The sequence below is a fragment of the Siphateles boraxobius genome, unplaced genomic scaffold, assembly GCF_051911475.1.
Source record: "Siphateles boraxobius isolate OS27281-9 unplaced genomic scaffold, OSU_SipBor_1 183, whole genome shotgun sequence".
Lineage (NCBI taxonomy): Eukaryota > Metazoa > Chordata > Actinopteri > Cypriniformes > Leuciscidae > Siphateles > Siphateles boraxobius.
In genome coordinates this window covers 127501-154642 of record NW_027508792.1, presented here as the reverse complement: position 1 = coordinate 154642, position 27142 = coordinate 127501, and the positions used below count along the sequence as shown (strand labels likewise).

The following is a 27142-nucleotide window of genomic DNA, read 5'->3' as shown; positions in this document are numbered from 1 at the left end:
ATATAATATTTATTTGGACAAAAAATAAGGTAATGTGAATCAATTAGATCATAATAACAGTATAGCAGAGAACTTGCATAAAATGCATATTAATATCAGTCGTCACTCTATATATGCCAATCTGTTCTATGAACAAAGCTCTGTAGTTTTAAAAAATATAATGCAATGCAATAATTTGATGATTGAGAGATGAACAAATAAACCTTCCTTAAAAGCCGGATGATTTAATACTCATAATTTTTCTAATAAATGATGTCTGGATCATCAAGTAAACCGAAGCTGCTTCAGTGCAGTTGAAATATTACTAACAATATCAAAGTTATTCTTACGTTTACTTGACAAAAAAGTGCAGATTTCACAGCAAAAAGACACAAGCTGAAGGAAGATGTTTGTACAATTACACTGAAAGTCTAAATTATCAATCAGGCGACAGAGGGACTGGATGAGAAAGTTTTCATCATTTAGAGACCTCAGAAATTCATGGATGGAATTTGATACTTTAGGCTTTATAGGGTTAAAATCCATGCTTTTGTGCATAAAACTCTGGTGATCATGATGAGTGTACCTGGGTGTGCTTGTTGAAGTGTTTGGATGCCCAGTTCTCGATGTCCGTCTCCGAGGAGGGTTTGCGGAGCGTGAACTCTGGAAAGACGCCACAGCTCGCACTGGGCATCATGTTCCTGGCGTTCCGGCTGGCCTCGAACTGGGAACACGCTCCCAGATCTTCCGACTTGGGAAGAAAGAAAACATTGTATGTTGATGTTGAAGAGCAGCATTCAGAGCAGAGGAAGAACAGATATTAAACCGGCGTCTCAGCCTCGGGTCGGGTCAAGAGGAGCACGGAGAGGAAATGAGTCAATCCCCAAAATAATGAGAACAATCAAAACAGTCAAAATTCCTCCTTCAGGCTATTACACACTTATGAAATTTCAAATGATTCAACCAATTTCCTTCTGTGGAATTTCAGTGGTTATGAAACGCATCATGCAAAGTTACATGAAAACACACAAAAAAAAAATATATATATATATATATGATTAAGACGGAGAAGATTTTTACATTTTTTGAAGAAAGTTTGAGTAGGGTTTATGGGTTGCTGCTAAGGCGTTGCTAAGAATTTATAAATAGTTGTTAGAAAGTTGAATGAAAACTAGTATCTCAAACTACAAGCTACTCCTAATTTAGACTAGTTTAACTACTGACAAAACACCCTTGTATAGGCTATAGTCTATAAATAAGCAGCTGGGAAGTTGCTAATTACAAAGGAGAAAAATAACCCTCTTCTGTTGTTCGCTAATTTTTTTCTTAAATATTTTACGTGTTTTGTTTTTTTTAAAGAACTTTTTACTTCATCGGAGTATATGAAAATGTAATATGAAATATGAAATTGGTAATTTGAATATGAAATTGGTAAAGGTTTTGGCACTTGCTATGTGAACAAAAAAAAAAATCATGGACATGATTCGAAAAGGTTAAATGGTCCTGAACAAAATAGTCACACTTGTGCTCCTCGCGGTCAAAAATGAGCGCATTGGAAATGAATGGGAGACGAACTTCCTCTAGTGGAAGCGTTTGGTACTGCAGCCGAACACACTCTCACTGAAAGCTCATTTGTTGAAATATCAACCTCAAATTTGAAACACATCTTGTTTTGATTTATGGCTTTGACTCAACAGTATTAGAGTAAAACGTGTTTTTGAAAATAGATATTTCATATAAAAATTTTAAAAATTTGCATTTTTCAAAACATTTTTTAAAGTTCACTTTCTTCCAAATTCTTCACTTCAGCAAAAATCTGCCAAGTGTCTTATTTAAAAAGACCAAACTTAGGTCTGTGCTCCAACTAAAATATGGTACAATCATTTCATTCAAATTAAAAAAATTTCAGCCATTTTTGACCGACACGCATTATTAGAGCATTAATCTGTAAAACATCTAAAGTAATCATACTTAATTTTTATTAGAAAAATAACCTTAAAAAAACAGATTTGCTGTTGGGGTAAGAAAAATAAAAAATAAAAATAATTCTAAAAATTTATTCATAATTAGCTTCAAGGGTAAATGCATATTGTTTGTAAGATGCAAAAAATACTGATAACGAAAATATAATTTTTTGTTAGTGATACATATTTTGATACTGGTGTTCAAGCGAATCATTGAATCACAGTGACTTGTTTAATTGATATGTGAATTATTGACTTACATGAACTGAGCATTGCAGTGAATCTTTTGAGAACAGAGAGATTGAGATTCAGAACACCAGTTTATGCTATAAAGGTTTGCCGATATGGAGGTCATGGAAGGTGACGAGAACACGGGGGACACAGAACATGCCCTTGGTCTTGCTAAATGACTTCATATTTTTGGGTTCAGAAATACAGTTAATTTGACATAGCAGAGAAATCATCCATCCTAATGACTCCCGTGAGACTGCTGACCACTTTATAATGAAGCACATTTTAAACAGCTGGCAAACGGCACCGCAGCATCAGTGATTCCTCTGATCACATGTTTTCTTCAGGAGAGCTGTGCTTTTACGTGATCAGATGCACCATTTTCAGCAGCTGGAACATAAAACAGGTGGAAAAACCCCCACAGATGCACATTGGAGGAGTGCTGGAGACTTTTATGTGATCAAGCACCTCACAATTTCTTCAAAAAATATAAAAATGCAATTAGCTATAACGGTTTTAATATGACTCTTACAGAGTGAATTTCAAATATTGCTGCTAATATTTCAAAAGGCTGATTTTGTGCTCTGGTTCTTCATTAATCGTCTATATTTGAGCGTTGACACCTATTATTTCTGAGTGGCAGCTTGAGGAATGACGGCTGATTTCTCAGTGAAAGTTTCATGGCCACAGGCGTTCTTGATCAACACGATTAATAAATGAGTCACGCAGGCTTAAGTTCACTCCATCTTCTCTTTCATCCGTTTGTGGATCACGCTGCTTCGGGAGCACATTCTGCCTGCTGGATTCTGCCAATTCCTCAATTATTCTTAACCTCCTCTTCTCATTACCCCGTCATGAATATTCAGTGTCAATACATTTTTTTAATTTTTTTTGAGGAAGATATCTCAAAAAATTTACTTTTGGTAATATTTTATTTGGGCGCAGTAACAGATTTTCCCCATTGGATGCCAGCAAAATCCACTGGTGCACACGGTTGGATTTTAGATTTGCAGTTGAGTTTTTCTCTCTCAAATATTACAAGCACACACACACACACACATTTTTTTTATTACACACGTACAAACCACACTCAGACATCCATACCAAAACAGCCACACAATTTTCGTTGCATAATTTTGCATAGGTGGTGATGGCGCAGTGGATAAGACACATGCCTTTGGTGTGAGAGACCCGGGTTCGAATCCACTGTGAGACACCAATGTGTCCCTGAGCAAGACACTTCATCTCTAGTTTGTCCAGAGGCGTGTGACCTCTGACATATATAGCAATTGTAAGTCGCTTTGGATAAAAGCGTCAGCTAAATGTACATTTATCCAATTGGCTTTGTTTCATTCTATCCTTTACTATAAATAGAATGGAGGGTTAATGCCAATATAGTTGCGTACAATTACTTTATTGAACACAACCAACCTCGTAAAAAACAGTAAAAATTTTAATTTTGAAGCCTTTCCCATCAGAATGAAAGTCTTTAACAAAGAAGGCATCATTTTATAATTAAATGGCCCTGTAATTTAAAATTGCAGTTTTAATGGGTTTCAATGCGGGCATTTTTGTCCAAAAGGCGCTGAGAGGAACTATTTTGTGTATCCAGTGCAAAATAATTTTTTTAAGGAAATGGGGGTAAAATAGTAAAATTCCAATAAAAAATACACACCTGTGCCAAATTTTATGCAGTTAGCATTAACACAGGCAAAGTGATCAAAAAAACAAAACTGAAAAAGACAAAAAATATCCATAAGGATGCACAAACAACACATTTCAACGCAACTTACGATCATATGGCTTTGGGAAACGCAGCCCAGATCACAAATTATATATAATAATGAACTTATAATATATAATTATAATTTGACAAATAAATATATTAATTGCTAAAAAAAATGATTTCTATCGTGACAACTTTCAGAGTGTTTGGCATGGTAATCATAGTTTGAAAATGTTGATATGTTTTTACGTCTTGGAGAAATAGATCTGCTATGCTGCTGCTGCTGTTATATTAATGTACACTCATATTTTTAGATCTATAAAGCAACGAATGCAATAGAAGTGCTCCTTGGTTCAGCTCAAAAAACAAAGGTACTCCAAGGCACTCGAATTATGTTGAAAAAAGTTAAAAAGCCTTTATTTATTCATGACTTTAAGCATTAAAACTGGTGACAAGTAAAGCTGCAACGCGTAGGTGTACGAGTCACCAATTGTAATGCTTAAAGTCATGAATAAATAAAGGCTTTTTTACTTTTTTCAACATAATTCGAGTGCCTTGGAGTACCTTTGTTTTTATTTTTAGATCTATAGTTTTTATTATGATAACTGTAAATTGTATTTTTTTAAACTAATTTTAGATAAAGTGTAAATGTAAAAAAGCAGTAATGAAATAATAATAATGAGAAAGTAAAATCTGTGTACTTTAATGTAGCATTTTTATTTTTACATTTCTTTTAATTTATCTTAATTTATTTTTATTTTGCATTCAAGTAATGAGACTTTCAGGGGTTTAAATGTGTTAAATTTCAATGGTCATAAAATAAGTTTGATTTCTTTATATGTAAAATATAATTTCTTTTAGGTGTGAAATGTGACGCAGACACACGCGTGTATCTCCTGGAGCTGGTGTGCGTGTGTGTGTGTGTGTGTGTGTGAGGAGGGTGAGGACTCTGACATGATGCCTTTACATAAGCTCAATGACTCTTAAAACTGCAAATGCTGAAATATTCATGTTCTTACAGAAGGGTGTGTCTGTGCGAAGAGACGTGTGCATGTTCTGCTGTACAAACACACGTCTGCCTTCTGTGAGAGCCTGTAACCTTCCCATAAATCTCTGAAAACGGAAAAGCTTCATGATTTAAACACTGTCCGGAGAGCTTGAGTCGGCCCTGTGCGGTCTGAGCTGCCTTTATTTCATGTCATTGCTGTAAATGGTGTTCGGGAAGCAGAATTAATGTAGGCAGTTTGTGTGACACTGTTTTCCACTGGTTATTTCTACGTTTCCTCCATTATTATCAGCAAATAGAGCAGAACCTAAAAAAAAAATCCTTTAAGGAAACGCTCACAAAGTTTAGCCTCCAAGAACCGTACATCCCAATATACCTAGAACAAAGATATCACTGGTTGGGTAACGGGCGTTGAAAGGTCAGCGTCCCAATTAACCCGACTGGCAGTGTTAACCCAGCGGTTCAGGCCTGATTTGAGCAGGGTGACAGGACATTTAAATGCTCATTATATTGGGCTGAAAGAGCTCAGAGTTCAGCTCAACGCTGGCCACAAAACACCATCGGAGGATCCCAACTCATTAACGGCCGAAGCCCCAATGTGTCCAAGAAAACCTTTTCTATTGCGTAATAATAGTGCACTCTAACATCATGATACATAATCAAGCAACTTGATTTGAGTTCAGTGCTAATAATTAGAAAGTGCTCTGCTTCTGATGTTTAAAAAGGCCTATCGAATTTGAGGTTTACCAAATTATTGGTTTAGACACCCTAATTACCATTTCCGTTAATTAAAGCAGGGATGCACAAACCTTTTTTGTCAGTCAAACCCCTTTGACCTTAAATATTCTTTGATGTCAGTTAATGATCACATGACAAAATTAATATTATTTTTATTTAAAGCTACACTGTGTAAAATGTTCTCCCATCTAGCGGTGCAATTGTATTATTGTATTGTAAAACTTAATTGTAAAACTATTACAAATTGCATTTCGTTATTTAGTCAGTTAACAAGTAGGTTATGAACGAATAATAGTTTTATGTTTTCGTTATTTTGGTACCATTTCTTTGCTAACATCAGCTATCAGGTTCCCAAACAAATGCAAGCTGATGTTAGTAATGCTGCTCCATTGTAGCGGTAAACTTGCACAACGTTCTTCATTGAATAATTTATTAGATGCACGCCAGTCTGTTAAATTAGGGACATTATATTGTAAAGCCCCTAAACATGACGCAGAACAAAACGAACTGTGATTGGATAAGTTACATGTCATTTTAACATCCTTGGCCAAGAAAAGCTGCGATAGAGTCAGTCTGAAGAACTGGCTACGCAAGACTACCAACCTGGTGACTAGTTCCTAGAACTACCCGGTGCGAAAGGCCCTAATGTTTTGAGTTTCTGATGCAGTGTGCATGTATCTGTGCATTACCTGCGAGGGATGGAGGTAAGGTTCTGGTGATGCCAGGTTGGTTTGCATGGACAGACTCTTTTCTAGAAGCGCCTGAGGAAATGCCAGTCTGTCCAGGGTGGCCCGTTTCCAGTGGCTTTCTTGCTGCGCCAGCGCCTCGTCTTCGCTGAAAGCCCGAACCACCGGGCCAGGCAGCGGCAGGGGCGTCGCCCCGTCACTTTCATACCCGTCTTTCCCTCCCTGATCCGAGGACACGCCCCCCCGCTGATGTAACATCTGCTGAGCCTCCCATGCCAACCGGGCCTGAGTGATCATCGCCCCGAGACCCAATCCCATGCCGTCCCCCTCTCCTCCCGGCAAAGACGGCTTCCGGTTCTTACGTTTTCTGTTGCCACCATTGAGGTCGTGACTGTGCTGTAGCGTAAAAGAGCCACCGTAAGAAAATCCCGCCGATATGCTATTTGAACTGGTCCCGTAGCTCATCAAACGTTCAGTCGTGCGAAATCGAGGGGAGGAGCCAGATTGCTCAACATAAACTAGTTGTTTTACATATTCCCGCCCAGCGGCGCTATACTCCCGTCCACTAGAGTTATAATCCCGCCCGCTTGAGCTATAATCCCGCCCACTTGCGCTGTAGTCCCGCCCACTTGAGCTGTAGTCCCGCCCACTTGAGCTATAGTCCCGATCGCCTTGGTTAGGCGTCTTCTCGGGCGTTGAGCTGCGCTGTCTCGTCAACACAAGTTGACCGTAAGGAGACGGGCTTTGCTTGGGCGAGTGATAAAGACCTGGTTTTCGTGCCGGAGATCTGTCAGAACCAAAAAAGGCGGGGTCGCAGTGCATGTCAGTGGGCGGTTCCTCATAAATAGGCGGGGATTGGTAATCCGAGGGCGGTTCCTCGTATAAAGGAGGCTCGTACGCATAGCGAGGGGATGATGGCTGGGAATCGCCCGAGCATCGGCGTTGAGTGCCGCTTAACTCCACCCTCTTCAGGAATGGAGACTGTGATGTGGGCCGGTCCTGCAGGGAAAGGGGCGGGGCTTCGGGGTCCGATGGGGCGGTGCTGGACGAGAGTCTGGATCGTGGGGAAGAACTGGAGTATCCGTTTCCCTGCGTCAGAAAACTGGGTTCCCGATCCGACACCTTGATGAGCATCCTCTCTCTGGTGCCAGTGCCCCATCGAAATCTGAACGAGAGAAAACAAGACTGTTTTTAATATTGATTACAGTGGTTATCATGAAAAGTAAAGTAAATTATTTAATTTATTTTAAATAATTAATTTTGAATTAAATACATATCATATTTATTTGATCTATTTATCTAAATTCTATCTTTTTTAATATATTATTTTATATGTACTTTATTTTACTTTCATGATATATCCCCTTTAATAAACAGTTATTTATTTATTATTATTATTATTATTATTATTAGTAAAGGAGAAAGAAAAATAAGACTTTTATAACAAATCAGATTTTCTGTACTATTTATATTTATTATTTTAATAAAATAAATGTTCTTCTTATTTTATTTTACTTTTTATAATACAGACCCTTAATTTAAAAGTAAGTCAAATCTTATTTACTATTAAACTTAAAAGACAAAATAAGACTAATAATTTCTTTACTATTTATCAAAGGGGTCATACCATATAAAATAAAATAACATTTATTTTGAATAAAATAAGCTTATTTTGCTCTGTAGACACTCTCCTAAACTTCAGACTTCAAAACTCACTTTCCAGTCCAAAAAAGTCAGTTTATTGAAGCTAAGATGTTTCGTTTATTTTATTTATCAAGCACTTTTACACAACTGAACATTGAACAAAGTGCTGTACGATTTCTAAAACACATAAAGACAACCATAAAAACACAACACTAAAACCACACTTAAAATAACAGCGAAATAAACCATTCAGTTTTAATACACGAACAATCTCTATACCCCATGTTGAAGATGTCTTGCTCTGAAATGATCACAAACCATTTTATTTCTCAAATGCGATGAACTTCCAAGTGAAACAGGTTATTAAATGAGAATAAATGGAAAGTGTGGGAAATATTCCATGAGCAAGTGACTGGACGATACAAAGTGTCTCTATTTAAAGAGGGATTGATGATATCAGCTGAAAGAAAGTTGTTTCAGAGAATGTTAGGTTTGTTCAAATTACTAACACTAACTATGAGCAGTAATACAAGTGATGTTTGACTTTAGATTTAGCACCACTAAAAATCTCAGTCCTTCAAAGGCCATTTTTAAAGATTCAAATTTAAGAGGTCTGTGAGTTTAAAGCGCACAGAAAAGGCCTCTTGAGCTTTAAAGAAAAAAAAGTGTGTAAAATCAATTCAGCACTTGGCCACCACTGGCCGATGAAGGCTCCCCATGACCAGACTGGATTACACAGCCAAGTTTTGTGTGTGTGTGTGTGTGTGTGTGTGTGTGTGTGTGTGTGTGTGTGTGTGTGTGTGTGTGTGTGTGTGTGTGTGTGTGTGTGTGTGTGTGTGTGTGTGTGTGTGTGTGTGTGTGTGTGTGTGTGTGTGTCCTTTAGCAGCCGGATTAAAACTCCGAACACAAGAAACTTATCTCTCACTCAGTCTCTCTCTCAAGCAAGAGACCCACTACAAAGTGAGCAGTGTTTTCCTTTGGATATTAATTATTCATGGATATCCGACCTTCAAATCAATTTACACATTCTGTGGCTCTCTCTTCTTTCATTCCCTCGACCTCCTCCTTCTCTGTCATACAAAATCATTTCACGACCCTCCCTTTCTCGTCCCCGCGTTCCTCATGGGATGAAACTATTTAAGTGCGACACTGTTTGAATAATAAATCTAAAAAACAGCTTGAAGCATTACAGCTGTGTCTTTCAATATTACCTTTTAATCCATTCTTCTTTTTTTCTCATGTGCATGCAAATTCATAAACATCTCTCACTATCAAGCATTACGCCATCCGGCATTAAGCGTGCAAATGCTGAGTGCAACACCGACCGCCCACTTCTCTTGGTTTCCGGAAAGAAATTCAACAGTTAAATGAAAAATCACACTATGTTTGTGGCTTTTACAGAATCATATTTCATTGTATAAGAACCTCAGAGCTCATGATGCATCTGGTCTGAGAGGTTTACCGCTCATAAGCCTTAAGAGCATAAGAGAGCAGTGTGAGAAAAAGTGAGCATAAGAGACTTCTTTAGAAACATTTAAAAATCGTAATTTAACCAGTAGTGCATTGCTTTCTCTATTAAGTGGGATTTTCAGACTCAACATACTGTATAGTCGGGATGCATGATATATCAGCCACTATATCAGTATCGGCCGATATATGTTCATTTTTAATGCTATCGTTATCGGCCTGATAAGTAAATTAGGCCGATATATTACAGCCGATGAATAATGGATTATTTTCTTCAGCTGAGATGCTTCAGATGTGCACAGTTCAACATGATGGTTTTGAGTTTACATTTACATTACATTTAATCATTTCGCAGACGCTTTTATCCAAAGCGACTTACAAATGAGGAGAACAATAGAAGCAATCAGAACAACAAGAGTGCAACAGTATACAAGTGTTTTAACAAGTCTCAGTTAGTCCAGCACAGTACACAATATATCGGTTATCGGCTTTCAAATTTGAAGAATTATCTGTTATCGGTATCGACACAATTTTTCATATCGGTGGATCTCTACTGTACAGATAATACATACTATATACTGCAAAAACAGCATGCATTGTGTTGTGCACATATAGAGACAGGAGTTTTTTTATTTCTGTTCCAGTCAAGCTATCAAAACCACTTACAGCGATGATCGAACGAAACAAATAAAGACAAGAATTGTCCAACTTTAAGAGCGTCTGAAGGCTGACTGTAACGGGATGCACCATTAAACAGGGACATGGAAACTAGCTCAAACTAAGTGAGATCTGACTTCCTCCGATATCGTCTGGGTCTCAGCGATGGCCAGGGTGAAACTAAAGGGATTCTGGGATGTTTTCACAGTTCCTCCAGGGCTCGACAGTGTGAGTGTTTGCTCCAAAAATATTTCAGTATTGCTAGATAGATAGATGGATATGGACAGACAGACAGACAGACAGATAGATAGATAGACATATAGATAGATAGACAGATAGACTGATAGATAGATAGATAGATAGATAGATAGATAGATAGATAGATAGATAGATAGATAGATAGATAGATAGATAGATAGATAGATAGATAGATAGATAGATAGATAGATAGATAGTTAGATAGATAGATGGATATGGACAGACAGACAGACAGACAGACAGATAGATAGATAGACATATAGATAGATAGACAGATAGATAGATAGATAGATAGATAGATAGATAGATAGATAGATAGATAGATAGATAGATAGATAGATAGACAGATAGATAGATAGATAGATAGATAGATAGATAGATAGATAGATAGATAGATAGATAGATAGATAGATAGATAGATAGACAGACAGATAGATAGACAGATAGACTGATAGATAGATAGATAGATAGATAGATAGATAGATAGATAGATAGATAGATAGATAGATAGATAGATAGATAGATAGATAGATAGACAGATAGATAGATAGATAGATAGATAGATAGATAGATAGATAGATAGATAGATAGATAGATAGACATATAGATAGATAGACAGATAGATAGATAGATAGATAGATAGATAGACATATAGATAGATAGACAGATAGATAGATAGATAGATAGATAGATAGATAGATAGATAGATAGATAGATAGATAGACATATAGATAGATAGACAGATAGATAGATAGATAGATAGATAGATAGATAGATAGATAGATAGATAGATAGATAGATAGACAGATAGATAGATAGATAGATAGATAGATAGATAGATAGATAGATAGATAGATAGATAGATAGATAGATAGATAGACAGACAGACAGACAGATAGATAGATAGACATATAGATAGATAGACAGATAGATAGATAGATAGATAGATAGATAGATAGATAGATAGATAGATAGATAGATAGATAGATAGATAGATAGATAGATAGACAGATAGATAGATAGATAGATAGATAGATAGATAGATAGATAGATAGATAGATAGATAGATAGATAGACAGACAGATAGACAGATAGACTGATAGATAGATAGATAGATAGATAGATAGATAGATAGATAGATAGATAGATAGATAGATAGATAGATAGATAGATAGATAGATAGATAGATAGATAGATAGATAGATAGATAGATAGATAGTACAGTTTAAAGAGGGCCTGTTCTGTTTTTTTTCCATGTTCATCTTTCTTTTGTGTGTGCAATGTTGCTGTTTGAGCATGAAAAAGATTGAGAGTTTTTCTCTACATCAGTGTCAGTGTTTCTGAACTCCTGAAACGCCTCCATTGTAGTCTTGAGTTTCTTCTGGGAATGAACACGTCACAATATTCCTCATTTAAAGGTCCCATGTTGTCAAAACTGAAAATTCCTGGCTTTTTTCATGATTACAGAGATCTAGGCTCTATGAAACTACCATATAAGTTTCAGAACAGTCGATCCACAGACACATGCACACAGCCTGCATAAAGTAGCTGTGCCTTTTCACAAGCCATTGTGACTTCCGTATAAATGTGATGTCAGAACTCAGTCCCCGCCTTCAGTCTCCTCCCCCACCAATGGTGGGTCACTCAGAAAACAACAGGCCAATCAGAAGAGAGGCTCATGAATATTAAGTAGACGGGCCAAAATCGACCTGTTCTTAGCAGAGCTCCTGAGGAAGGAGTTGTAAAAATATATTGACATGCTTTCTGGTACTTATACCGCAAATATATATTCTTAAGGACATCAAAACCTAAAATAAAACTTCCGAAAGTTGTACAATATGAGACCTTTAAATAACTCATATGTAGAATAAAGGGGCGGGGCCTGGTTGAGTTAGTTAGTAATGTGTTGAAACTGGCGGTTATGGTAAGAGGCGGGACATTTCCCAAACACACTCAAAGCGCTCGGCCAATCACAACACACTGATCTAGCCGACCAATCAGAGCACAGTGTGCTTTTCAGAAGGAGGGGCTTCATAGAGACAGGAACTAAACATAGCGTTACTGACAGACTGGAATAAATGGAGCCGCAACAATGGAGAATATGTGTTTTTGGAACATTCACGCATGAAAAGTAGATCCGAAAAGTAGATTCTAGTAGATTCCCAAAAATAAAATCAAGACTTTGTAAAAGTGCATAATACGGCCTCTAAAAAATTACAGCTGCCACAAGTAGTTAATTGTGAAAGGTGTTGTTTACAGAAAAGTGGTAATAGTTCCATATAGTGCTATTTTGTAAGGGACGTGTGCTTAAAACTGAACCTGTGTTTGATTGTCCATAAAACACAATTAAAATAGTTCCTCAAAAACAGCAGTTTTATGGATCCTGAGAGTCGAGCTATTGTTCATAAGCAGTGAATAAAGCTGCGTTGGTCATTTGTCTTTGTCAGGCTGAAGGAGGAGCATCTGTTTCAGATGTAAAACTTGATCTGATCAATGTATTCTGTGCTTCTGCGGTTATGGTAAGGGGAGGGACATTTCCCAAAAACACGCTAGAATCGCTTGACCAATCCGACACACTGGTCCAGCTGACCAATCAGAGCACAGTGTGCTTTACAGAAGGAGGGGCTTCATAGAGACAGAAACTAAACAGAGCGTTACTGACAGACTGGGAAGAGAGGAGCTGCAACAATGGAGAATATGGGGGAAATAATCAACATTCAAGCATGAGAAGCAGCACCTCATTTGCATTTAAAGGGACACACGCGAAAACATCGCGTTTTTACTCACACCCAAAAAGGGGCAACTTTGACAAGCTATAATAAATGATCTGGGTAGTATTTTGAACTGAAATTTAACAGACACACTCTGGGGACACCATAGTTTTATAATACATCTTATGAAAGGGGGGTGTAATATGTCACCTTTGAACATGGTGAAAATAATGAACATTCAAGCATGAAAAACATATTATTTGATACATTTTCACTACGCTTCAAAGTTTTCGACTCACCTCTCTCCCTCCTCGGCGGTGGACGTCTTCTCCTCGTGCTCCTGTGATGAAGTGGTGCTGACGGCACTGCGGGCCGGGCTGCTGTCGGCGCTGGTCGTGGTCGCGGGCGGAGCCATGTTGGTGTTCTGCTTCAGCGTTTGAAGCTTAGCGAGCGGGATGATGTCACAGCTTTGTGGGCGGTGCCAAACGGTGCACTGGGTAGAAGCGTTATAGTAGTAGAATCGGGACGTTTTGGAGTCGAAAAGCTCCCACCACTGGTCCTGTCCGCTGCGCTTGATCCGCACGCCCGGCGGGGCGTCCCAAACACACTCGCCCGTGAGCAGGTTAGCGTACATGCGCTCCCGGGTGCGCGGCTCGATGATTTCCACCCATTCCAACCTGAACACACACACAGAAACATGCTGTATGCTGAATTAATGATCATTAATTTATAATGAATTTATGGATAGCATTGATAATAAAAAAAATTCCACTCATATTTTTAGTCATAAGAGGAAATCTATATATATGTGTATATAGACATAATATAATTAATATAAAATGTTTTGTTTTTTTGCAACGTGAACAGTAATATTTAAATATAATGTGTTACAGAGTTTAAACTTTAATTGTCATTACAAAACATCATAACTGTTCTTAATGCATACTCTTTCATTCAAAAATAATAAAAAATATCTTTATGCAAAATAACAAAAAATATATAATTGGGTTTTGGGTTTAATTTTTTTTTAGATGCACCTACATAAAGAGAAAGCCATGATGTCAGAGAGAGTCATACAGGATTACAGTCATATATAGAGTCATCATGATTTATCATACGAGTCACGAATCTCGTTTAGGATGTTTCTTTACCAGCATCTTCAGTGTGTGTTTGTGTGTGTGTGTGTGTGTGTGTGTGTGTGTGTGTGTGTGTGTGTGTGTGTGTGTGTGTGTGTGTGTGTGTGTGTGTCTGTGTGTGTGTGTGTGTGTGTGTGTGTGTGTGTGTGTGTGTGTGTGTGTGTGTGTGTGTGTGTGTGTGGATGTGAAGGCGTGTGTGTGTGTGTGTGTGTGTGTGTGTGTGTGTGTGTGTGTGTGTGTGGATGTGTGTGTGGATGTGAAGGCGTGTGTGTGTGTGTGTGTGTGTGTGTGTGTGTGTGTGTGTGTGTGTGTGTGTGTGTGTGTGTGTGTGTGTGTGTGTGTGTGTGTGTGTGTGTGTGTGTGTGTGTGTGTGTGATAATCAGCTCCGTTAATCCCATAGTAAATTTCTTCTGATCCTATAATCAAATCTAATCTGCCCTAATCCAGGATAACCTGATCGTTCAAATCCTGCTGAAAGCATTTTTGGGAAACTGGTCAGAGGGGATTCTGGGTAATTTGATCTGTCTGGATCTTCCATCTGAATGTGCTGAAGCATATGATCAGATTTCCACTCCTCAGGATTTCAATATGTTCACCTAATGGATCTTCACAAAAATGTGTTAATCAGGATGTGCTTCGGTGTCAATTCATAAGAGAAGTGCCCGAGACTCGATTGATCTGGAGATCACGGTTACTTTTGGCTGTTGGGAATGCAGTTCTAGACATACTGTACAGTGACTGAAGAAACCAAAAGGCACCAGTGTTGGGGAAAGTTACTTTTAAAAGTAATGCGTCACAATATTGCGTTATTCTCTAAAAAAGTAACTAATTGCGAAACTTAGTAACTTTTTATGGAAAGTAATGTGTACATTTTCTCACCTGGGCTGGGCTTGCTTGTTTATTTTTTATTTTTAATAAAATAAAGTTCTATTTTTGGCAAATGTAAAGGCCATTTCGCATCAAAAATGAAATGAGCAAAAGTGAATAAACCTAAAGCTGAAGGAAATGCAGATTCACTCCTGTACAGTAGAGGGCGCCACTCAAACAAACCTTTGTGGATCGCAGAAGAATAGGACGCAGGAGAAGAAAGAGCAACACTCTTACATCAGCAGTAAAAACAACAAAACACAAATGTGATGTTTATCTGAAGTAATTTTTGCGTATTAGTATGGTTAAATTGGATAATCGAAGGCCAGCAGCAAAGACATCGGTTAATAAAGTGAAATTAAATACATAAAGTATATTTGTGTTATATAACATTATAGCTTGTTCTGAGTTTGCATTTCACTGTTTTTATTCATTTTGAGGGATACTGAATCTGTTTTTTGTGCAAGTGAGATGAGTAATGCTCACATTTAGTCTAGAACTATAATAATAACCATCATGTTTCCACACAACGCCTCTGCATTTACTCATGATTTCTCTCAACATGAGGACAGGAGAGCTGTCAGTCAATACATGGGGAAACTTAAGGGTAACTTGCGTTACTTATTTAAAAAAATGACTCAGAACTAAATTTAATTGCAATGTTAGTTTACTACTTACTTGAAAATGTAATCTGATTATGTAACTCGCATTACTTGTAATGCAGATAAATGTTTTAACAGTAGATTTAGTTCCCAGAAATACACTTAAGTTCAAATGTTTGGGTTAGTAAGATTTTTAATGAAATACTTTTATTCATCAAGAATGCATTAAATTTATCAAAAGAGACCGTAAAGACATGTACAATGTTACAAAAGATACCAATAAATTCTGTTCTTTTGAACTTTCTATTCATCAAAGAATCCTGAAAAATAAAATGCATCACTGTTTCCACAAAAATCTGACTGTTTTCAGACTTGATATTAATAATCATAAATGTTTCTCGAGCATCAAATCATCATGTGACACTGAAGACTGGAGTAATGATGCTGAAAATTAAGCTTTGATCACAGGCATAAATTACATTTAGCATTATATTCACATAGAAAACAGCTATTTTAAATGGTAATAATATTTTTTACAATATTTTTACTGTATTTTTAAACAAATAAATGCAGCCTTGGTGAGCAGAAGAGACTTCTTTCAAAAACATAAAAAATCTTACAAATCAATTGAACAGTATGTTTGCATTTTTAATCAATTTATGGTGTTGGAGTTTTCTACGAAATAATCAAGAAAGAGATGTTGAACATGATCTCATTCCTCAGTGGAAATTTAAAGCACATTGCATTGTGGGACACATTGGCTATTTAAGAAAAAAATCTTGTTTTCCTAAATAAAAATCTTGTTTTAAGCATTAACCCACTTCATTTTGCTTCTCAAGTAAATGTATCTTGATCTAAGAAGAGAACAATACTGAGGAAGACGTTTCTTGCCGTGCAGCCTGGGGTTTATTGAAAGGTAACATTAGTGATTGTTTAAACCCTCTCAACGTAATGGTTTGATTATTGTGATCTTACGGGTGGAGTCGAACAGATGCACTGCTATTGATTGAAGGCTTTCTGCTGCAGTGCCGTTAACAACCGCAATTACTGAGCGCTTTACAAAGACGCCCTTTACAAGGTGCCACTCATCATGCAGTGGGATTTAAAGCTGTCAATCAAACACACTGCTGTCATTCACCGAGCGGTCAAGAGAGCCAGTGTGTATAATGCAGAACTACAACTGAGACAGATAACACACAATTATTAAAGATCAGAACGGTGTCGTATGATTACACTTATTTCAACAGAGTATAAAAATCCTGTTTTGTGTTCTCAAAAATGACTCGAACGCTTTGTCCTTCAGTCCAGATGCAGCTGCATCAAAGTATTGCTGAGACAGACTGCAAAAAATGATGTATTATTGTCTTGTATTTCAGTTGCAGTACAAAGAATTCCTAAATCAACATACATTTGGAGACATAAACATATATTTGACATATTAAGTCTTGTTGCCTGAAAAAATTGATAAAAATTAAGTGAGTTTAAGCAAAAAAAAATCTGCCGATGGGGTCAAAAAAATAAACTTAAACCAAACGGGGTAAAAGATTAAAAGACATTTTTCTTACTCCATTGACAAAAATATTTTAAGCATAAAGTCACTTAATTTTAATAGTTTTTTCAGTTAACAAGACTGAATATTAGAGATGCACTGATGCTAAATTTCTCTGCCGATACCAATTATTCAGAATGATATCGGCTGATGCAGAAAGTTTGATTTTTCTTGAGGAAAAAAAAAATCTTTCCCAAATAAAGCTGCAAACTATAAAGGGAACCCTCTCATCTGGTACACTATATATTAGAGGTTGCAATTAACAACAGAGCTATTTTATTAAACTGCTATTTATTTTCAGATAGGCCTATAATAATTACACTCAAATAAAAACTGAAATGCTGGTTTACAACTGTACGTGAGGTAGTTTGAAGACTTTTAACACTTGTCTTCATGGCAAATTCATTCAGATACATATATGATTAACAGTAAATAAGCTCCTCTCTAGTGTTTTTATAACTAATGAACTGCTTCTGAGGTAAATGCAACGTTAAGTGACATTGTTCACTAATAATGTTTAGTAATAGGGAAAACCGCGGAGCAACCCTGACTTGAACTACGGGTGACTCATAGGGTCAAAAAGAGCATTTTTAAAATCGCAAAATACATTTTTTACTGTTATTGTCTCGTTAACTTGCCCTAAAATCAACATGAAAGACATTTTCTTCGGCCCTGATCATTGGCTGTTTTTAAACATTAGTGAAAATAATAGCTTTTATCAGCCGATACCAATTATTGGCCAATATCTGTGTATCTCTACTTAATATCTTAAGTCATTTTCCATCTCAAGTGAATGTATCTTGACTGAAGAATGTTTTTTGAAATTTGTACTGGAAAACAACACAAAAATACTGAGGAAGAACACTATTTTTGCAGTGCAGAAGGTCAAAGGTCACACGGTGACCATCTTCTCATCAGTCTATTAACCTCTCCAGCTCCTTTCTATCTATTTTCCTTTCTACAACCTGCCCTTTACCTCTCTCACCGATTCTATAGAGATATCCTCCTCTGTCCTTCATCATACAGATAAACCAGAACACAGGGATTTAACGTCACGAAAACGCTCCGCAAATGACAATGCGAGTTCATCTGATAACAGGAGAAAGAGTTAAACACTGACTTGTGACTTCAGGTTCTTAAGAGCCTTGTGGCAAACCTTGAAAGGTTTATACGGTATAGATAAAAATTAATTTCTCTGTGTAGGTGATACAAGGGATTTTTACATCTCTGCAACACGACTGTTGTTCTTTACAGGAAAAGAGAGAAAGAACAGAGAGAGAGAGAGAGAGAGATCCTCAGTGAAGTGAGACGGATGCTGGTATTAGACCCATAATTCTCCATGTTCTTCACTAACACGCGAAGAACCTTGTGGTCACCTTGGCCACAAACCTCGTTTTAAAGACTGTACACTGTTATTAATGGTGTTCGCTCGAGTCAAGCAACACTACAGCTCATTCTCATGGTTATGGATTTGAACTGACTGCTCACACTAAGCATTAAATGCTTGTGCAACAGACATGAATGATATTTGTGAGCACCCGTCTAGCAACCACCTAATAATGCCCTAAAAAAAAACTAGAAATCGCTACTAACTGCATAGCAACACCCTAGCAACAATCTAGAATATTCTAGAAACCATGCAGCAATGTTGTAGCAAACACACAGTAATCCCTAGTAGCCACCTAGCAATGCCTTAGCATCCTCCCCAGAATATCCTAGTAACAACATAGCAACATCCAAGCAACCACCCAGAATAACACAGAAACTGCATAGCAACACCCTAGCAACCGCCCAGAATATACTAGAAACAAAATGCATAGCAACATCCTAGCAACCACCCAGAATTCCCTATAGTAACCTCAAAGCAACATCGAAGCACTCACCTAGAAATCCCTAGTAACTGCATAGGAGCATATTAGCACCAACCCAGAACACTTTAGTAACTGCATAGCAACACCCTAGCAACCACCCAGAATTCCCTATAGTAACCTCAAAGCAACATCCAAGCACTCACCTAGAAATCCCTAGTAACTGCATAGGAGCATATTAGCACCAACCCAGAACACTTTAGTAACTGCATAGCAACACCCTAGCAACCACCCAGAATTCCCTATAGTAACCTCAAAGCACCACCCAAGCACCCACCCAGAAACCCCTAGTAACTGCATAGCAACATCCTAGTAACAATCTAGAATATCATAGAAACCATACAGCAAGATTGTAGTAACCACCCAATAATCCCTAGTAACCACACAGCAACGCCCTAGCAATGACCCAGAATTCCCTTGTAACTGTATAGCAATATTCTAGCACCCAGCCAGAACACCTTTGGCAACCGCATAGCAGCACCCTAGAAACTACCCAGAATTCACTAGTAACCTAATAGCAACAGCTCTTTGTAACTGCATAGCAACATCCAAGCAACCACCCAGAATATCCTAGAAACCATACAGCAACATTGTAGCAACCACCCAATACTCCCTAGTAAACAAATAGCAACATCCTAGCAACCACCCAGAATATCCTAGTAAGTGCCGCATAGCAATGGCCTATAGCAGCCAGCACCCATATTTTCTTGGGGAAATGTTGTTTTTCTGATATGTGACGTAACTATCTGTAACGGTTTACATGAAGTAAACACCCACGAGACAGTTTCTCTGCAAAAGGACAATTTAGATTTAACTTTACAATGCAAATGACAAACATTTTTCCTGAATAATTCATCCTAGTGATTTAGCAAAAATCCAAGCCTCACATTTCTCTTTTGAGCACGGCGCATGGTGTTTCTGTGAAGGTGTTTTCCGTTTATGTTCAGCCAAAGGTGAAAAAGACAGGATGAAAGAGAAGCGGATAACAGAGGAAGAGAGTGATGAGTCAATCAGGCCTGTCGCGGTAAAAGTCAATTAGTAGAACGGACACTGACATCTCATTTCAAACAGAATTAATGGAGCGATCTCTGTCCCCAACACATGAAGTAAAATCTATTTATAGATCAAGATCAAAGAGAATCCAGTGGGGTCAGAGCCCAACTACTAAGACATTTTGCACAAATAGGTCACAAAATACGGGCAAAATTATTTAAAACATAATAGTTTACAGAAAATGGTTCAGAAAGGAGGTGCTAATACTGAAGATTTTGTTCACATCAGGACGTCAAATCTGGGATTCAACTGAATAAAACAAAATATTACACTAAAAATTTAGTGTAGAATTTACAATTTTCACTAAAAAATAAACAGTATATAACACATTGAATTTTGAAACTGAAATAATAATAATCCAATAATCTTTGTTTTAACAACAACTCTAAAAAAATATTTTTTTACAGTGTAGTTTATGCTTATTGATAAACTTGCAAACTAAAGAAGAAAAACATATATAAACAATAACTTTGGTATAGACATGTGTATTTAGTTTAATTTAATTAATTGTATAGCTTTTAATTAAATTATTATTATCTTGTGCATGTTTGAAAATCTATATTTAAAAAAAATGTGCATTAAAGACTCTCTCTTGTAAAATGTACTCCAGTAATCTTTGTTTTAACAACTCTGAAAAATATTTTTTACAGTGTAGTTTGTGCTTATTGATAAAATTATATTGTCTCTAATTTAAAGGAAGAATATATATATATATATATATATATATATATATACAACATAAAACAATAACTTTTCTATAATTTTAATTTAATTATTGTTAGTACTATTAAAAATCATTGTTTACAGTGTAGTTTATGATTATTGATAAACTTGTAAATTAAAGAAAACATACATGCAAAAACAATAACTTTGCTATAGACGTGTATTTAATTTAATTAATGTTATAACTTTTAATTAAAATATTATTATTACTATGGTCTTGTGCATGTTTGAAAATATATTTTAAAAAATGACATTTAAAAAAACGCATTAACAAGGTCAAAATGAGAATTATGTGTTATTGTGGGTGGAGCGTTTCTCTCAGCTCTTTTCCAGAGACATAATCTGACGCCTCGAGCTAATGATCATCATTTATCCTAATAAAACTACATCTATTCGCTCCTCTGGATCTCTCAGCGCCTCAGATTCATCAGATAGGCTATGTGTCGCAGTAGCTCTGCATTCATCCCGACCTTCCAACAAGCTGAGAAACCTGGAGAAAACTGTGTGTGTGACTGGAGTGAACAGACTGAATCTGAATCACGACCGTTGAGGGTTTTTCAGTGGCTGGTGGAGATATCTGGTAAAACAAGGGTGGTTGGTGGTTAATATAGTGCACAAGCAGGCAATAACTATCTGAAATAAACCAGCAGGATCATCAGTAGGTTACTTGGGTCACTTCTTTAGGGGCTTGTTGTTATGCAATAATGACTGGCTGACTGTATGTGCATATAATATTTAATATTATTATCAGGATCAGCCAGAAGTTTTAGTTGTGTCAGAATTTGTCAGTGGATTTCGCATCTTTTCTATCTTCACATCTTTTTTGAATTTCAAGCAAATATTGTGTAAAATTAATGTTTTTAGTTTAGTTTAATTTAGTTTCAGCAAATTGTATCTCTTTTGTATAATTAAAATGTTTCACAAATACATACTGTATACACATAAAGTGGGGTACAAATGTGTTAACACATGATATTTATTTTCACTTAAAGAAGCTCTATGTAGAGTTCAGAAAGCCTTGTTACAGCGACACCGGTGGCCGTTAAGTGAACTACAGAAGCACTTATTGCAAACTACAAGAGACTGAACGTGATTCAAGACCCTGATATTCTCACAGCGAAGGTCTTTATCATTCTGTGCTTGAAAAAAAAACTATAATTTTAAATAAATTATGAATTGAGGGTGGGAGCAAATAAGTTCTAACTTCTTTCCACTCCCTTTCGAGCAAGTAGCCTATGTGTAAATAATGTACAGTATGTGGATATGTGTATCACACTTTTAATGTGTATATATGTATGTATGTGTATTTTATGTATATATACAAATATGTGTGTATAGCCTATGTAGGCCTATGTGTATAGTTATTACTTGTAATGTACATGTGTATAAATATATGGGAGATAAACTGTTAAATTTTTTCTATGTATATTGTGTTAGTATATATATATATATATATATATATATTTATTTTTTTTTATTTTTTTTTTTTTGCTCGAAATAAACTTCAATCAAATCCATTCAAAAAAGTTTGAAATACTGCAGCGATACTGTTAACGAACATCCAGACGCCGTTCAATGCTGAGAGTGACGTTTATATGAATATGTAAATATGTTCTGTGTGATTTCCTCTCAATAACAAAATCCTTCAATAACAAAATAAACACAACAGCATGACAGCGTTGAGAAACAGCAGTTCAGAAAGCATCTGATCAGTGATGTGTGTGGATGTTTGCAGCCACTCTGAGATTCACCGGCATCATGTCGACAGATGAGGTTATTAAAATTATAATAGTTTGATTATAAAGTATACTTGAGACTATATATATCTGGCTGTGAGAGACTGTTTCAGTACAGAATGCCTCTTTCATCATTATCCTGAACATTGTATAAGCATAGTTTTATGTGTCACTGACTGAACGGAAAAGAGGCTTTTATGGACAAAATATTTTGGTGCTGATGTGTGACTTTATGATAAAAATGTATGTCTCTTAATGGTAAAAAAACAGAACGTCGTTGCTTGTGTGTACAGCATATATGTCTACTTTAATGTGTTAGTCATTCTGATAATTTTACGGTAATTTACTGGGATTATTGAGTGAAAAGGGCTATTGATCATGTGACTCTTGGTACAAACAATATTGAAGCATCGACGCACAACATAAACATGATCATAAAATGTTATAAATGTACTGAATAAGAAAGGAAGCCCAAATGTATGAGCATTATATCAGCCATCGATATACCCAGTATCAGCTATTGAAAAACACACACTGATTGAAAACTAGAATGACAGTATATAAAATAAACAGAAAGGAAAAAATGCATTGCGGTGTCTCAGTTGTAGGAGTGTCTGCAGACCAATGCAATGCCAAGATGGAGAAATAACATATAAAATCAAAATAGCTGATAAAGATGAGCCTCCCTCAGGACTGGGTGTTTCTCGGGCCGTGGTGAATCTCTCCTTATCAGACAGACAATGTGTGTGTGGGATTACTTGAAAGTCAATCAGTAATCCCAACGGATGCAGAAAAGTAATTAATGCGCACATTTCCAGAAAGTTTTGTTACAGTAGTCTAACAAGCTGGCTTCTGTCAGGAGCTTCAAATCTCAGAGGACAAGATTATTTGGGGTGCGTAAAAGCAAAGTCATGGGAGAACGAGATCGGCTGAGTCGATGCTGTTGAACTTGCGTTACCACACATGAAAGAGACACATGATACTGTATATTCAGCAATTCAGCAGAGCCATCTAGTAGGCAGTCATGGCTGTATATTTAACATTATTACGAGCACATAAAAGATCTCTTGAAAAGTAGATTGTGGACGTCTTTAAGATTGATCACGATATAAAATCGTCATATTGCCCGCCCCGGCGTCTCGACAAGCATTTCTCGTGAACACAGTCGATTATGTCTTAAGTGAATGTAAACAGTTGAGAAAGAAATCTGAAGTGTATCAGTATATTGGATCCGTGCATTCGCTCTTAAAGTGACAGCAGCCTATAAATATCTGCTGCAGTCTGTGTCATTATTGTTAATCAAACAACAAAACAGAGCACTATACTTTACTTCATTTGTGACTTTGTTATATTGTATTTATCTATGCTTATAGCTGTTTGTTCTTATATTTTACTTTCCCGCCATTTATTTATTTTTCTTGCTGATCCGAAATATTATCCGATTTATGACTCAGAAACTGTAATTTGATCTGAACCATGAGTTTTGTGATCCGTTTAAACACTATCCCTAAGCAAAGAAAGGAAAATAACTTGTCCGTGTGAGTTTATAAGGGCCTTAATGTCAACCTCAGTATGTTTATACATAATATTGCACTGTAAAAAAATATATTTTCGAAGTTGTAAATAAAACAAAAATTACTGGACTACGTTTTACAAGAAAATACTGTTGCAGTCTTTCCTACTTTAAAAATGTGCATTTAATTCAATGTTATTTGTGACATTTACTAGCAATTTCCGAGTGCAAATTGTTTCAAAGTGAATCCTATACACCAAATTATTAGTGTGCTGGATATGAAATCATACAGAAATGTCCACACAGCAAAATAACACTTGCAACTCCTAGTTAAATGCTCATGTGTTGGACTGGAGACAAATGTTTGAAACGTCTGGCTGCAAACGTGCCATTTGAGGTCTGAAAATAGCGCTTATCAAGGGGCTCCTGCTTTGAGCATCTGTCCGGAAAACACAACTGTCCAAATAAGCATTTCGATCATATTTTGAGGACTAAGGCCACTAAAAATATGAAACACACATGCGCGCACACTCAAACACACACACTGCAGTTGTTCCACGTCCTGAGGTGCAAATGGCTCTTTCATTCCTCTATCTCTCACAGAAAGACTGAGTCTGTTCTCCGGTTGTCTTTTTCTTACAGAGCTTTGAGAATGAACTTTTAAAGGCCAAAAGCCATTTTTGGCATACGTGACATTTTGCAAAGATTCATTAGCCGTACAGCTGTTTTAAACGTCTAGACTCTACGTTTACAACGACAGATCCCGTGTGAACAGAACATGGAAAGTGCAGGTTATCAGGGAATGATGATATAATGATACTGTGAATTTGACATGATTAATAAATGTTCAAATGACTTGCTTTACCCTGGTGCAATTAACCTGGTGATCAGCACTTACATGATTTGAGGAATCTTTCATGTCTGAAGAACAAACACGAGTTACAGAAGAGTAACACACTGATGTTTAATACATTCAGCTCTATCCATCCATCCATCCCTCTCTTAGTTTAGTGCTAGTGCTGGGCAACGGTTAATCACGATTAATCGCATCCAAAATAAAACTTTACATAATATATATGTGTGTACTGTGTATAAATATTTTGTATATATAAATACACACATATGCATGTATATATTTAAGAAATATTTGCATGTATATACTGTATATATATATTTATTCATAATTTATAGTATGTATAAATAATTTATATATAACACATTTTTCTTAAGTATATACATGCATATGTGTGTATTTATATATATATATAAAAAATATTTATACACAGTATACACACACACATATTATGTAAACACAAACTTTTATTTTGGATGCGATTAATCGTTGCCCAGCACTAATACGCACGTATATATATACACACTCACCTAAAGGATTATTAGGAACAGCATACTAATACTGTGTTTGACCCCCTTTCGCCTTCAGAACTGCCTTAATTCTACGTGGCATTGATTCAACAAGGTGCTGAAAGCATTCTTTAGAAATGTTGGCTCATATTGATAGGATAGCATCTTGCAGTTGATGGAGATTTGTGGGATGCACATCCAGGACACGAAGCTCTCGTTACACCACATCCCAAAGATGCTCTATTGGGTTGAGATCTGGTGACTGTGGGGGCCATTTTAGTACAGTGAACTCATTATCATGTTCAAGAAACCAATTTGAAATCATTCGAGCTTTGTGACATGGTGCATTATCCTGCTGGAAGTAGCCATCAGAGGATGGGTACATGGTGGCCATAAAGGGATGGACATGGTCAGAAACAATGCTCAGGTAGGCCGTGGCATTTAAACGATGCCCAATTGGCACTAAGGGGCCTAAAGTGTGCAGAGAAAACATCCCCCACACCATTACACCACCACCTCCAGCCTGCACAGTGGTAACAAGGCATGATGGATCCATGTTCTCATTCTGTTTACACCAAATTCTGACTCTACCATCTGAATGTCTCAACAGAAATCGAGACTCATCAGACCAGGCAACATTTTTCCAGTCTTCAACTGTCCAATTTTGGTGAGCTCTTGCAAATTGATGACTTTGGAAAGAATGAATGATCTGAATGAATGTGGTGATTTTGTAATGGAGTAAATCTGCATAGAAACTATTATAGTTAACTAATGTAGTTAACTATAGTTTAATAAATGGAACCTTATTGTAAAGTGTTACCGATTTGTTATGTCTCGTGAGTTCAGTGTTGGACAGATCAGTTGTTTTAACTATTCATTAAAGTGAATCGGTTCAAAGGAGTCATTAGTTCGCGAATTGGAGATGTCATTAACGGACCAAGGCACACGTTGTGTGATTATCCCGGCAGTTCGGACATCGCACAAGATTTGTCTCCACACAGAAAACATTTCATCACTGGATTTTGTTCTTGTTGTTGTTGTTGTTGTTGTTGTTGTTGTTGTTTGTTTATTGAAAGTGTGGTTTATCTGAATGTGTGGGAACGCTTTTCAGAGAAGATTTTTCTAGCACAATTTAAAACCAGCGGTAGGCCTAGTTCAGGAAAAAATATATATCCGAAGTTTCTCTCTGCTCGTTCTCTCTCTCGTTATCTCTCTCTCTCTCTCTCTCTCTCTCTCTCTCTCTCTCTCTCTCTCTCTCTCTCTCTCTCTCTGCTCGTTCTTTCTCTCTCTCTCTCTCTCTCTCTCTCTCTCTCTCTCTCTCTCTCTGCTCGTTCTCTCTCTCTCTCTCTCTCTGCTCGTTCTCTCTCTCTCTCTCTCTCTCTCTCTCTCTCTCTCTCTCTCTCTGCTCATTCTCTGTTTAACAAGCGCAGCAGTCAGTCATCTATCACTCACATGTGAGAAAAATGCGCTTTGGCGGCCGCCAAAAAATGTTCAATGCAGGAAGGGCATTCTGACTTTATTTTGAATTCTCGTGTTCGTTCAAGCTCAGAAATAAAAGAAAGACCACTGATCTTTGTGTCTGCCCAGCTCACAGAAAACAACGCTCAAATTCCAGTCTTCTTACGCTTGATGTTTAAACTGACAGGAAACACATGCAAATGATAAA

General features: G+C 36.8%; 1 protein-coding gene across 1 annotated transcript in view; it reads right to left on the bottom strand.

The window, feature by feature from the left end:
• arhgap39 (Rho GTPase activating protein 39) overlaps nucleotides 1-27142 on the bottom strand; it is an 89464-nt gene that overhangs the window by 47574 nt on the left and 14748 nt on the right. Inside the window, exons 2-4 of the mRNA XM_077233688.1 lie at nucleotides 13367-13744; nucleotides 6334-7495; nucleotides 566-730 (exon numbers count right to left, since the gene is read on the bottom strand). Of these exons, the coding sequence (XP_077089803.1) occupies nucleotides 566-730; nucleotides 6334-7495; nucleotides 13367-13744 (1705 nt within the window). The remainder of the gene's footprint in view (nucleotides 1-565; nucleotides 731-6333; nucleotides 7496-13366; nucleotides 13745-27142) is intronic.